Source organism: Ornithodoros turicata, chromosome 4 (assembly GCF_037126465.1).
Source record: "Ornithodoros turicata isolate Travis chromosome 4, ASM3712646v1, whole genome shotgun sequence".
In the NCBI taxonomy this organism is placed as follows: Eukaryota; Metazoa; Arthropoda; class Arachnida; order Ixodida; family Argasidae; genus Ornithodoros; species Ornithodoros turicata.
In genome coordinates this window covers 70,026,199-70,040,886 of record NC_088204.1, presented here as the reverse complement: position 1 = coordinate 70,040,886, position 14,688 = coordinate 70,026,199, and the positions used below count along the sequence as shown (strand labels likewise).

Genomic DNA, 14,688 nt, shown 5'->3' with positions numbered 1-14,688 from the left:
AAGAGCGCGTCATCTGAAGGGACAAATCAGTTTTTCAGTGACTTCCATCTGCCATCAGTGTCAAAATGCCGCGCACCAGATGGCTGATAAGCGAATTCTGGTCGGATTCAGGCTTTCAGGGCGGCGCAACGACGACTCTTACGTCAAAATAGGCTCCACTCATGAAGCGGCAAAAGATCGGAGAATGGCTCTGACGGTATGCAAAACATAGCGCCATCTCGTAGCACTCCCAGAAACCTACCGGCGGTTCCGCAATCATGTCTCAGGCGCCCCACCTGGCCCGAGCCATGCACACGACTGTCGTGCAACAGTTCTATCACGTGTCATGCTTCACACATATGCTGTTACATTATCTTATTTGCGTGATGAGACGAGGGTTTCAAAAGTGAATGGAAACCTGGTATGAAGGCTTCAAATGCCTGTATTCCTTATTGCGTTGAAAGCACTGATGAGGGTGATTTCGATTTTGAGAAACACAATTACATACAAAGCAACAAAATTGCCTAGTGCAGCGCTCATTTGTTATCCCATTCCAAGGGCAATTTATAAGGTTTAGTACAGACCACCTGAGAATTCGTTAGTACGTGCAGTCAGAAACATCTCGTACGACATAAAAGATTGCAGTTGTTACTGTGAAACCCGCTGTGATACGCACCGTTACGCATATGAAGTGAATCTGTGAATGTATAGCGGTGAATCTGAGTTTTCGTTATTTGAGCATCTCACATATAACTGTCACTGTACTGTGACTGTTTATCAGACAGACAGACCACCTCAGATATGCCCCTCGGACTGTGCACTCCGCAATTGTTTAGCGTGCTCACTTCATGTTCGCATTATACTGTCACCCTCCACAGCTTCCCTGAGGCAGACATGACTGCTAGCCATCAAGAGAAAAGATAAGTTCAATGCCTACACAGCAAAGATGTGTTCAGAGACACTGATTTTGACCGAAACGTGCCAAATGCAAGACGGGTTGTTTGTGAATTTGCGGTGCCATCAGTGTTCACATTCAAGAAGAAAGAGAGAAAACTTCCATAGGGGAACGCGCAGCAGTGATGCAAAACTGTCGATAGCACATCGATACTGTCGAGAAACAGGATAATTGAAAATCGATACTTGCTGCAATCGTACTAAGCTTTTATTTTAACCAAATGTTTCTGCTGTATGCAGTGCAATAAATAGTTCTTAAATGGACTGTATTAAACTGTGTAAATATATCCGATATGCGACAAAAGAGCAGCCGTTGCACGAGGATAACTTAATTCTCTCTCAAAAATCGAAATGACAACACTCCAATGTTTCCAATGGAATAAGGAATGCTGAAGCGCTCTTCCTTGCTTGCATTCTCCTTTGAACTCCACATCTTGCCACGCGAATAACATAGTGAAATAGCGCTTGTGTGTGGCATCACACGCGATAGAACATCTGTAGGTAAGTCGTGTATATTACTCGGGTCGGGTAGGGAACCTTAAACATGGCGGAATTCCGGAGGTTTACGTGAGCGCTACAAGGGGCCGCTGGGTTTTGCGTATCGCCAATCCTCGGTTCTTTTTGACGTACTCAACAAGTCATCAAACACTACAATTTCGGTATGCTGACCTTGCTCACAGTCTCTACGCAAAGGTGCCTGTGCGAGCCAACTCAGCAATTAGACACTGTTAGGTGGTCCTTTTGCGAGAAAATATCAAAACGCAAGCTGTGGAACTTGTGGAATAAAGGCTACAACACATAAAATGTTTGCGCTGACTGTTACTGAACTGATAATATCTGATTCCAGTGTGCAATGTGAAGTAAACGACTTTTTCTCAGTAATAAGAAACAATGCTATGTCCTCTCGTGCGATTATTATTTATCACGTTCTTTTAGATTCTTCCTCGTCCTCTTGATGTGTCCATACACGCCATAATTGACGGCTCATTTCCAGGAGTTGGAAGAGTGAATGTGGAAGCTGCTCTGAACGGGGTAAGAACAAATATTCCCTTGACCCCCAGTGTTGGTGATTCATTTCAACGATGTGTGCTATTTTTCCAGGCTACACTGAAGTACGCTGGTGGATTCCGGAATGTATATATAAGACTTGTACTCACGAACTTTACTACGGTACGATACATTTTTCAGTAAACTGGTGAAGTGGGGTAGCTAGTAACATGCGCTCATCTTGAAGCAGCAACGAGGACACTGACAACAGGAGTACTGCTTTACTTACAACTAGGGGACAGACAAATCAACGCTGATTTTTATACATTTTTTAGAACTCCGAGGATTTTGGGTCTGTTACACAATGTTCAGACCTAGATCTTTCCTCGGCCTCTCCCCACCTAAGTATATCGATTTTGATTTTTCTCTAATTATTTTTGCCCCACTTATTGTTCCATATCCTTCCATTACTTCCAGAACTTTCTGGAATTCCTTTTCGCCTTGAACTACCATTCTGAGATCATCTGCGTAGGCCACTATGGTTTTACACTGTACTGTCCCAGGTAATCCAACACCTTTCACTGCGTCAGACTGGTTCAGCTCTCGTAATAACCTATCAAAGGCTAACACATACAGCAGGGGAGAAAAGGGGCAGCCTTGCCTTACTCCTTGTTTGACCTGAAAGCTCTTGCCCAGCTCTTGCCTTTGCTCTTGTCAACTTGCCCAATTGCCCATCGATGAGCAGCCTACTCGTGGCGTTTTCATACGTGGCTCCTATTGTGTATATTATTGGATTTTCTGTCCCAATTCCTTCTAATGTTTGTCTTAAATATGCGTGTTTAAGTCGGTTAAATGCCTTTTGTTGGTCTAAGGTCATGAGAATACTCATTATTCTCCTTCTGCTTGTCCATTCTATAACATCTCTTAGCTCCCATATTTTCCTTTGGATTCTTCGACCTTTAACTGCAGGTCCCTGTGATAGAGACACCCACTCTTCCATATTTCCTTGTATTCCCTTGTATTGACTGCCTTTGCTAATATTTTATACTCTAAATTTAACAACGTTAAGGCGCCCAACTCCTCCTTGCGCTGCCGGTCCCTGCACAGCAGAGTGACCGTTCCTTCTAGGAAGGTTCCTGGAAATGTACCTTTCTCAAGTGCACCATTAAGCACCTTCACCAAAGAGGGGCCCAGGATGTCCCAATACCGTTTGTAGAACTCTTCCGGAAACCCGTCGGGTCCCAGCGACTTCCCATTCTTCAGGCCTGCTGTACCTCTTTACAGCTAAGTTCTATGCCTTTTCCTGCCTTTCCCCCACAGAAGGAATCACCTGCCGTGAGTCCATTCTGGTCTCAGGTTTCAGGTTTCAGGTTTTATTTACTCTTTCTGAGTTTCAATGAGTTACAAATGGGACTGTGAGGGCGTGCCCTGTATAACAGTCCCAGCAGTAAATACACAGACGTCAAACATGAAACATGACGTGAACAAAACGTGAAAACAAGACGTGGAACATTCTCAAACATGTTAGCGTAGAAGTCCCTTGCAACAATGGCTATTTCACCTTGCCTGGTGACTCGTCTGCTCTTGTTTGTCAGGGGCTCCATGGGCAGTTGCGCTAAAGCCTGATGTTTAGAGAGGAGCCTCCGCGAGCACCAGGCTTCCTTCTCTAGGCTGTCCCTCGCCTCCATATAGTTCGAAGCCTTTCCTCCCTCAGCAGTGCGAGGTTATCTTTAGCGGAGGTGTAACTCACAGCGGAGAGTACTCCCACGCCGAACTGTTGCAACGGCCGCATGCGGTCTTGGAGCTTGTGCGTCGTTGCACGCTTCTCATGCGCATTTTTTTCGTCCCTTAGGCCTTAAGGAAGTTTTTTTACAGCATTTTTAAGTTTATCCCACCAATGAAAAGTATGGTCACTATCCTTGGCCCATCTCTGGATTTTGTCTTTGACTTCTTGGTCAACTTCTGGGAGATTGACCAACTTTATATTCATTCTTCATGGACGTTAGGAACCCGGAAACCCCATTTCTGTCACTTCCAACAAGACACCCCTCTGGTCGGAAATGTCAATTGTTTCGATGGTTTTAACGTCTCATACTTTCTGTGCCATTCGACTTGATATATATATATATTCTGTCGATTCTGCTTCCCCTTTTTTTATAGAGGCGGGTAAAACCCGTTCCTCCACCACCTGCTATTGGCCACGCATCTTGGTTGTAATTGGAATTTTTGTATTGCCCACTCCAAGTGTCTAGCACCACTACCGTTGCAATGTTTTCCTGATGATGTATCTCTAGTATCAGTTACGCAGTTAAAGTCTCCACGAAGTATAAAATTGTGAGCCCCAATAAAACAATACGGAAGTTCATCGTTATAGAACTCCTCCGATTCTTTTGCTCTGTTAGGCCCATACACATAATTATTTTAACTACTCCCTCTCCTTGGGCTATGTGCACTGTAATTACTCTCCCACCGACGTCTTTTTGAATTTAAGTACTCTTCTGCTCCTTGGTTGTAGGAAAATAATTCCAACCCCTTTTGAGTTGTGCGTTCCATAATTCCAGTACGACTTTGTGTTAAATATTTTATCGAATTGCATTGCTTCTTGTGGTTTGTGCCAATGCGTCTCTTGAATTAAGGTACAGTTAACTCCCAAAAATTACGGCAGTTGAATTACTTCATTTTGTTTCGGTTTGCTTCTAAATCCTCTTGTATTAAATGTTAGGAGAGGAGTGGAGGTAACTCAACTGCCAAAAGCCGAGTAGGATCCAAGGAAATTGCACATGCGCACTGTGACGGCGCGAGAAAGGACAGCTACAGTGTTTGCTCCTCCTTTCATCAGAGGGCGCGATACAGTCTAAGCTCATTGAAGGAAAGCACGATTATGGAGAATGCGACTACGGCTATGGAAACTATTATGGAGACTGGTTCTAGTGACATGATTGTGTCAGCCGATTTCATGATGAAGCGAACGTAAACGCAGGACGCTGCATGCAACCATAAACGCTACAATGTGAACCTTATACTTTAGTCAGACGGCACAACTTAAGGCAGTAGAGGGAACGACCGTAAGAAAAGGCCGTAGCTAGTTAACGGCCGTAATTCCAAGGACGATGCCATACTTCAGGCGCAGAGTGCCTTTGCCGTTCCAGCGGTCGTCTCATAAATGCGTGTGGAAGACGCGTCGGTATAATGTTGTCACCCGGTTTTCATGCTAGCACAGTGCCTGCGGTCGACAGTATCCGTTCGAGAGCAGGCAGTTTAACGATGACGGAGTTCCGTGAATACTGTTCCTGCCTTATCTCCGTATTACCGCGAAGGCCTTGTCGCCGCCGTTTTTCTCAGTTTTTGTGCGCCCGTCTGACAAGGGCAAGGGTGTCTGACAATTACACATACGGCGTACCGAGATATTGGCGCACAGTAAGCTGTGGCGTGTCTTGTAACCTTACGCAATTGCCAGTAGACCCTTGCCCGAGAAACGACATCATGACGTTGATAGACAGACTCAAACCGAAACAAGTTGGGAGGGGAGGGATGGACTGCAAGAATGGGCAGTTGCTCGCTGCCTCCTATTGAAAGAAAAGTAGCAATGAAGTTCGCGTCCCTTTCAGGGACCATCATAATTCCCTGAAGGCCGTGGCTGCCGGGCGTGAAGTTGTTCGCCCTAGCTTCCAGCGTAGTTCAACTCTGCGAAATTGGCGATGCTGTTGAACAGTCTGACGTCATTTGTTTACAAACAGGGAGACGTCTATTGACTTGATGCGTGGAGCCATGAATTTACCAGGAAGTATTATCACGTAACGATCCCATGCTTCTTTGTTTTCTGAGCATAAGCACCGACTCGCTGAGCTTCTGCGCGTTATAGGCGGTACTCTTAATTTCAAAGTGTAATATCCGGTTCGTGCGCGTTCGCAACCCGAAATTAGCTGCTTCCATGCAACCGACATTCAAGGTAACGACAGAAAGATGTGCAGGAATTGTCAAGCACACTAGAGCGTTACCGGAAGACTCGCGAGTGTATTAAAATAGCAGTAAGTAATTAAAAGGGTACTAAAATGTGTTCTGTGATCACACGGAACGTTTTCACACGGGAATACGAGTACAGTGAATCTCTTTACTCACATGTCACATCATTAAGGATGTAAGTTCGGTAGCATGAACGCGCGTAGGGACTATGTCGCAGGGATAACAGTAGCGTCTTTCTGAAGCACCTCGCCTTTGCGACATCGTGGTGTTATCATGTCTCCCGACTTAGTGTAGCGCACGCTACCGAAACAAACGGAATACCGCTACCGCGCTACTCCACTCAGAAGTAGCGCAAAACTAGCGGTTCTACATATTTGAAAAGGGTGACCGGTTGAGCTGTACCTACCACTACGGCTACGAAGAGAACTACGCAAATAGGTTTCTGATATTTTTCCTCAATAAATTGCGCCGAGAGATAAAGAGAACCGGGCACAATGTGCACTTTACTGATGATTTAAAGGAGCACTGGGGTGACGCCTAATTTTTTTTCTGTTTTTGGCTGCGCCCTGTACTGCAACGAATAAAATGCGTTCGTGCGAAAGAACGTAAAGGCGCGCGCGTGGTCTCCTGACGCCTTTCAATCATACACCACTTTTCGAAAGAACGTATCGGAGAATGATGGAACGTCGTGACGTAGCCTATTCCCCTGACATGTGACTCGTGACGTAGGGCGACGCGGCTCGTGCCGGTATAAGCAGCGCGTGAGCTGGGAAGAAAAAAACAAGGATGAAATGCAGAGTGACTTCTCCACGTCACACGAGGATCGTGTCAGCAGACCGCGGCTTCTTTCTCCGGCTGTTTTTGCGAATTTGGTTGCGCAATGACAACACATTGCACAACCCACAGTAAAAATTAATTTGGATGGTGACCCCTTATCACGGAGTAAAAAAAGACAGCAGATGAAACTCCACGTGAAAGCAGGTGGCGGCACACGACAGAGCGGGGTTAAAAGGCGTGTTTCGGACGTTTAGCGAAAGATGGCGCAGCAATGATTCTCCGATCGTTTTTGAGGTTCGCAATAGTAATGCATGGGACACCCCTAAGGTATAATGGTTGTATTTGCAACACATAACCAACTGTGAGGAGCATGGCGTTCTTTGTTTTCCGTAATCGACTAAAAGCAAGCCCACCCTGCCAGCTGCACTGAGCAGACGGGGTAGCACGCAGCCGCGCAGCCCGCGGGACTACACACAGCTCCACAGCAGGTAAACAGAGGGTAACAACGGAGAACGGACGGAGCAGCCAATGACCGCCAACTCACGACATCACGTGGCAACAAGATTTTCCCGCTCCACCGTACAGGTAGCGCAGTACTCTGATCCCCCTCAGTGCCGTGTATGCCAAAGGGAGTCTGGCCATTAGGAGGAGCCTAAAAAAGAGGCTCGACCTGTCAGTCAAACTTCGGCGCATTTCATTGGTTACCGTTTTCCATGGGGGCTGCCATGACACCAAATTTTCTCTAAGATGGAGGATGGTGCTTGAAACGGCGAAGCGGAGATTTCGTGATAAAAAATTTTCACATACTACTTTAATTTCATACTGTGAGTATATATCCTCATGTACGCATCTGCAAAATCAGCTTCAACTTTCACTCCGCCATCATTATTTACGTGAAAATGGGATGTTTCGTCGCTAACGTTAGGCCTAGTTAAGATCGTGATACCAGGAAAATAGCAAGAAGGACGACCATTATACGTACGATTTTGCATTATATAATTGCATTTTATTTATAGATACATCTTTGCTCCTTTTTGATTCAATGTACTTACATTACGTGATATAAAACTTCATACCGGCTGTCGTCTGCTACGAAGAAGCGGTTGTACCGCCATCTTGGCCAATCACTTCTGCCAGCATCCCTGTCTGCATTTCTGAGCCTTCCCAACATGCCTCTCTCCGTGCAGATAGCGTTGATAAAAGTGGGCGCAAAATCCGTCGTTTTGGTCTGTTACCAGTGATATCCGTTTCAATCCAAATCCATCAATTTTCTCCAAAATGGTAGCGCCCAGTAAATAAGGGTGAGGTATAAGTACTGGATGGATGTAACAATAGACAACTGTATTTCGACCTGTGATTGGCTAGATACTTCAAAAAGTGGGTGGAGCCTCAGGTATAGGCAGGTCCCATTAATGGCCAGACTCCCTTTGGCATACACGGCACTGATCCCCCTCTCTCCCATCTATTTCCTCGCGGGAGAAGTGAAATTTCACCTCCTGCCTTGTCTGTCCACCTGATTGACAGATTGACAGATGAGGCTGGGTTCTTCCAATCAGAAGTGTTTCCGTCCGGCTCGCAGCCTGACCGGTTCTGGCTCTTGCTGACTTCTGCTTTCCATACTAGCCCGTACTGGCTACCCCTGGCATCTAGGTCTACTAGATCTCATGCACGCCGTAAAGTGATTCCAAAACAACTGCGAAAAGTGTTGTGATGAACAGAAATTTATTTGATCCATTACACTGACACAATCGGCAGGTTGACGCATTTACATGCACTGAGCGTACTGAGTCCATTGCGTAGCGCTTCCTGGCATACTGCACCTAAGTTCAAACATGCAAAACACGCATATCGACACAGCCTATTCCTAACGACTGTCACATACTTGCGCACAATCTCTTGATCATCATGTCCTCGCTTGCTATACGTGAAACATAAAATGATGCTGCTTCATGAGTCCTATTTTCTTGCCACCGCAATGCAAATCTGACTGCGCTCGAACGTGTTCATTGATCCAGAATTCACGACAACACTTCACTTTGTAATCCGATTCACTGTTCGTAGACCGATGCTTGTATCGAGAAAGAGTACAACACGATGAAATCACCATAATACGCGGACAAGACGGCGAGTGCACTTGCCTCCCAACGAAAGGCACGGCCGACCCGGCGTCCACTGTTCAAATTTCAAATGAAACCGCTGAGAGAGTACGCAGAACGCAGGCGAGGAAGCGCGAAGTCCCGTTTTCAAATTCCGGCAACCAATCCGAACACGCCTGTGGCGTCCGACCAATCGCGAGGCACGGACTGCTTGCGCAGTAACACTCATTTAGATACAGATTTTGCGAGAGCTGTGGGGGGGGGGGGCTGGTTTTTTTTGTGCTCAGACTTGTTCAGTAAGTAGCCACTCACCAGGTCGCGTGCACTTATGCCATACTCTGTGCAGCATACTAGCTGAGTTTTTTGGACGAGACCTGAGAGTTCCTGCTGATCTTACATTTCTCATTTTCTTCTTGGGGAAAAACGGAAACAGGTTGAGGCAGGAAAACAGGAACACTTCATGAAGCCACGAAATGATGGATATCTCGACGGAAAACAAACTCTGAAGATCCTCGAAGAGCACGTAGAGGCCTTACATAAGGAAGAGAAAGCTAAAACCGGCACAAGAGCATATACGAAGCACGTGGTCCTGCTTGCAACGGGGTGAGTGCTTTCATTGTGTTGATACATAGTTATCATGGCCTTAGCACTAGCTGCTGGGGAGTACTGCACAAGTCGCATTCTTAGATCCAGGCCTCGTCCGAGCATGACCTTCCTTTGATTTACCCGCTCGGGCCCGGCCCAATGACTCCATGTCTGGCCCGGACCAAGCCCGAGTTATTCCTGTTTGTGCCTTTTCCTATGACGTGTGACCAGGACAAGGTAGCAGTTTTTCGAAGACGATAGTTACAGCAATGGCGGCTTTGTGTCCCCCTCGTGCCTATTAAGCTGCGCCGCTTTACGTCACGAGTCACCCGTTACGGGAACAGGTTACATCGAACGTTCCCTCAACGCCAGTTCTCACTTGACGATCCCGACACGGCGTCGTGAGCGGGCGGCGGAAATAGACGCCGATTTCCGGAGTCGGGAGAGGGGAGACGTCGAGCCAAAAATAAAAATAAAAGATGCAACGCCTCCTGATTTTTCGTCTGCTTTGGACGACGGAATGCTACTGTGGTGGGAACATGAAAATCGTGCACGCTGACTGGGCGGCGGGAATGCCTCTACTTCCGCCGCCTACTCACGACGCCGCGTCGGGCGTCGCCAAGTGAGAACGGGCCCTCATTCTTTGATGCGCTCTTTCCAAGCGTTGACAATTTTTGAAAGGTGCGCGGAAGAAAGGCATCGCGAGCGCGCCGCAGATCACCTGCGCCCGTCGTTCCTCCGCAGGTGCTAATTTCATTCGTCGCAGGACACGCCGCAACAAAAACGAAAATAGAACATTCGCATCCATTTTGCGCCAGTAATTAATTCGTAACTGATGACAATGGCAAACGGAAACGGAAATGCGAAGAGCAGAAACGCAGCTCCATACTACACGGTGGTTTGCCCGGAGAAGGATTTCATGACGTCACAGAGTATTGTCGTCTGCTTCCAAGCCTGCATTCTTTCTCCCTTGCCGGATGCCTGATGATGTCAGCAGTGTGTTGCTATCAGCGCCCTCTCGCTTCACAAAGGCGAAGCGCTCACTTCGTAATAAATTCGTTGGAGTAAAGTCTGCGCAGTTTTGGACCGAGATATATCCTGCACATGTTCCTGACATCCCAAAGATTACGGATATACCAGAACCTTTGTGCTGATTCTGTTGCGGAGCACCCTTTAAGTACAAATTCAGTAACCCTTCTTGTTTCTCGATTTCAGGAGAGCGATATGTGCATTGCCCGGTTACAAAGTTCCCTGTAAAGTCGTTGAGGGTACGCATTCGTCTTTCCTTCCACGCTCAAAAGTGCCCTTATCTTTCACGCTTTCAAGCGTTCTTCAACATATGCTAGGACAACAATGACGCGAGGAATGTGTAACACATGCAATTTTCTCAAATTTCGCTGCTGTTATGCAAAAAGGAAAAAAGAAAAATACAATTGCCGATTCGTTACTCCATGTCAGCATTCTTTTTCTGATTCCCTGGCAGCGGGGGCTTGGAAGACGTGCGTTGATCGCAATTTTCCTCACTCTTTTTAGGCATAGCAGTGCCTCGGAGTCTGTGCACCAACGCTAGTGCTGCGATTGTAACGTTTACCCCAGATGTTCAAGAGCCTACTGAACGTGTTGCAAGATACATGGCACAGGTGTAAGTAGCACTGTTTCCTGACATTGTGCGCAAGTATTTGTGACTTGCAAGTATTGCGCATGCGACCTTCGAAATCTGGCGATAACACCCGAAATTTGCATCTCATATCAGTACACGAGATTTCAAAAAAAAAAAAGAAAAAGAAATAGACTGCACCACATCTAATTCAAAATTTTGCGCTTCGCTCCGTAAAATAATTCCAGTTTCTTCATTAACGCTTTTCCTGCAGTCTCCAGCGCATTGAAAATACACATTGCTTTTGACTTCCGCACGTTGGTCGTTGTTTTCAATCACTATTTTTGTTTCCTTTACGCCTTAGGATGGGTGCAGATACACAAGACAACTGTGAATGCGGCCACAAAGAAGACAGCATATTTGATCTACGCGTCGAAAACAACATGATCGCTTACTTAAGGTTAGTAGATTGTGTGAAAAACGTGTCGCTTGTTAAAGGAGAGTCCACCATTGGCAAAGGGCTTGCTTATATTCATGTCCTTGGCAATAAAACGTAAGGGTGAGAGACCATAAACGACTGCGCAACATTCTGATGGCATGGGCGCCATTGGGCACCACATTTCATGGTCTTACATCGTTACCCCAGTAGCGACAAAGCCGACGTCACTGCCGCCACGCGAGCGTCAAAATAGCTTTGTCGCGGGTCGCGGCTCAATATTTCTGCGTCTACTCCCAGTCGATATTTGTAGCATGTCGCTGAGTTCGTTGCCTGTTGTGACGAGACGCAACAACGACAACTTCTGCAGCGCGTCGCTTGCCGCTTGTTATGGGGTCCGCGCTATAGTTCGACCTGGATCACTCGTGACAGCGGCAGAACGAGCAGCAAGTGCAACATAGTTCGTGAGACCAGCACATTGGACAAGCACAAGAACGAAAAGAAAACAAGATGGCATCTACCTTCACCCGCTGTTTCGAGACTCCTTGCATTTTATGCCGTGAACCGCTACAGGAGAAGATGAAGGGAATTGCCTCAGGACGAAAGCTGCCGATATTTCGAACAGAGGCTGGGAAAGAACAAGAAGAACAGTCCCTGTTCTAAATATTAGGGCCTCTAGACCCAACGCAATTCCGCTCATACTTCCTTACGAGTTCGCTGGATTTCTATTCGTGTGTAAAAAAAAAAAAAGAAATGGTCGACGTACACCAATGCATTCTTGAGAACAGAAAAAAGAGAACTCTACTGCAGTTTAAACAGTAGTTTCCCTCTGGCTGTGCGCGTGTGCACGTACCTGAACCTCGTTGTCTGACCACCTACATGTTGTACTTACAGCACTATTCATTGGGATTGCCTCTCTCGACATAAAAATCCGAAATATTTCCTGACACCGGGATCGCTTTTCCATGAAGCAAGTTTCTGTGAAGCTATATTACACGGCAGATCAGACGTCAGCTACTGCGGGGTATGTAGAAAACTTGTCAAGCATGAACACAGATAGGTTGTTTCCTTTCTCCTGCACAACAGAATTTCCACATATAGGTGTGCAGTAAGATGCCTCGCTATCAAACCCACTTCTTCTGACATGTGCGCCGACTAGTGAGTGGTGAACTGGTGATCCGCATATCAGCCGGACGAAATATTCGCATTAGATACAGAGGATAATTTCCGCGTGCAGTATGTCAGGTATGCACAGTAACAGTGATAATAGGAACCTTCAACGATAACGGAAGCCCTGACGTATCTCCGGCTACATTAGTAACATCACAGATACGCTAGAGTCATATAGGCGATTCTGTAGAAATAACGTTGGCTTTTTACAGCAAAACATCTTTCCTGTTACTGGTCTGTTCTTTCTGGTTTCCAAACGCGAAAATGGCGCATCTCGACGGCAGTGTCACATTCGCAGATATATACAAGCGTGTGCCACAATTTAGCCAAGCAACGAATATATCCAGAATGCAATTTTTAGTCTGTTCATTTGGTAGAATATACAAGCAGACAGCTGTGGTACGGAGAGCTCAGCAGCAGCTACCAGGTATTTGCCACGGTGGTTGATGTGCTCTCCGCTGAGCAGGTATTAGCCGGAACGCAAACGTGACAGGAGACTCCTTTATTAACGTTACACGCGCTGAAACTAAAGGGTATTCTGTGCTCAAGGCTCCTGACAGGCATTCTTCTACTTTGACAGAGCGATGACGACCTAAACCACTGCCAGCTGCGTTGCTGCTCACCAGGCAACGTCTTGACTGAAGTGTTCACCGCTCCAGATGGGACTCCGTGTGACTCGTCCAAGCATGTGAGCATAAGGAGCATAGCATATATACATATACAGGGCTTTTGTTTTTTATCCTATACTTTTTTTTTCTAAGAGAGGTATGATAGCACAGATGTCGTTTTGCAGTTGAGTTATACGGCCATGCCCGCATCCGCTGGAACTAGTATGAAGCTACAAGATGACTAGTTACCTAGAATTCATTAACTCTTTCATTAGGGAATTTCGGTCGAAAACGCGATATCAGAACGCAAGACTATTCTTTGTTGAAAGTCATTCTATCTTTTAAAAATCCTGAAACAAGAGCATAATTGTGAAATATTCATAGCTGAATTTCGCTATGCAAACGAGCCGAAACCGAAACAGTGCGCCTCAGGAGCGCGACTCTTCGGCTTATCTGATCAGCACGATCTGATCAGCCGAACAGCACCCGCACCATTCATCTTCATCGCTCCAAAGCACGTGACCCTCTAACTGGGAATGAGCGCTGTGCCCCCTGCTCTCCCGGTCGGTGCTGTTTCCGTCTAGGCTCATCAGCGTGTTCAAATTCGTCGATTAATATTTTAACGCATGTGCGCGTTTCAGTTAACAAAAAAGAAGGAAAAAGAACAACGAAAGGCATCGCTTTCAGCAAGGTTTGCCTCCCATTCTGAGAGTTAATTTTAAGAATTTAGGTAATTACTCATCTTGTATCTACATACCGTATTTTCCGGTGTATAACGGGCAACCCTAAAAACGGGCCCAATTTGAAAAATGTTCGATGTATGATGCGCACCGCTGCATAACGCACACCGCAATGTTGCTACAAGCTCCTGTACTGCCACCAGTATACACAATAAACCAAGGTGGTGTATCATATCATATGTATATCCTACATTTGAAACACATTCAGTCAAATCCGTTAAACTCCGATGCAAGAGCGTCCCTCTCATAGCATACACCAGTCTCCTCTCTGCTTTCCGTTTCGCGTCCCTTCTGTATCACGCCATTCTTCTTAAATGAATCCAATGTTATCTACTGCTGAATAGCATTCTTAAGCAGCATCATTAACTTTTTTATGAAATCCAGTGCCCTTTCGGCGGTTTTGCGAACTGGCCCTAAGGGATATGAGAGAAAGCCACAGCACGCTCTGGAACGGGGTCGAATTATGAATGATCAAAAGAATTGATCAAAGCCTGTTTTGATGATGCTTTATTCACATTTGATGAAGCTTCGAACGATGACTCTTGACGTCGTATGCGGTTGGTACAGGATTATTTTTTTAGTCTGACCCCTGAAAAGAAGTTCTCCAGGCAGTCCTGGCCCAAACGTCCGGTTAAAAAGAACTCGTAGCCGTGTACCTTCAGGACCTCTTCGTGCAACTTCAGCACAGCCTCTGTCGACATAATAACACCGACCTCAGCTGGGTTGCAATGGAATCTTCATGTCGCGAATGGTGTTACTGGTCAGCTCGAGGACGTCGAGAGCCATTGCGTACTTG

The 14,688-nt window shown here is 46.3% G+C and overlaps 1 protein-coding gene across 2 annotated transcripts in view; it reads left to right on the top strand.

Annotated features, from left to right (window-relative positions):
• Nucleotides 1–14,688, top strand: part of LOC135391798 (uncharacterized) — a 39,521-nt gene that overhangs the window by 13,234 nt on the left and 11,599 nt on the right. For both annotated transcript variants that reach the window (XM_064622265.1, XM_064622264.1), the window contains exons 2-9: nucleotides 1,870–1,965; nucleotides 2,035–2,103; nucleotides 9,190–9,359; nucleotides 10,557–10,609; nucleotides 10,875–10,983; nucleotides 11,303–11,398; nucleotides 12,269–12,398; nucleotides 13,125–13,232. In XM_064622265.1, coding sequence (XP_064478335.1) covers nucleotides 1,870–1,965; nucleotides 2,035–2,103; nucleotides 9,190–9,359; nucleotides 10,557–10,609; nucleotides 10,875–10,983; nucleotides 11,303–11,398; nucleotides 12,269–12,398; nucleotides 13,125–13,232 — 831 coding nt within the window. The remainder of the gene's footprint in view (nucleotides 1–1,869; nucleotides 1,966–2,034; nucleotides 2,104–9,189; nucleotides 9,360–10,556; nucleotides 10,610–10,874; nucleotides 10,984–11,302; nucleotides 11,399–12,268; nucleotides 12,399–13,124; nucleotides 13,233–14,688) is intronic.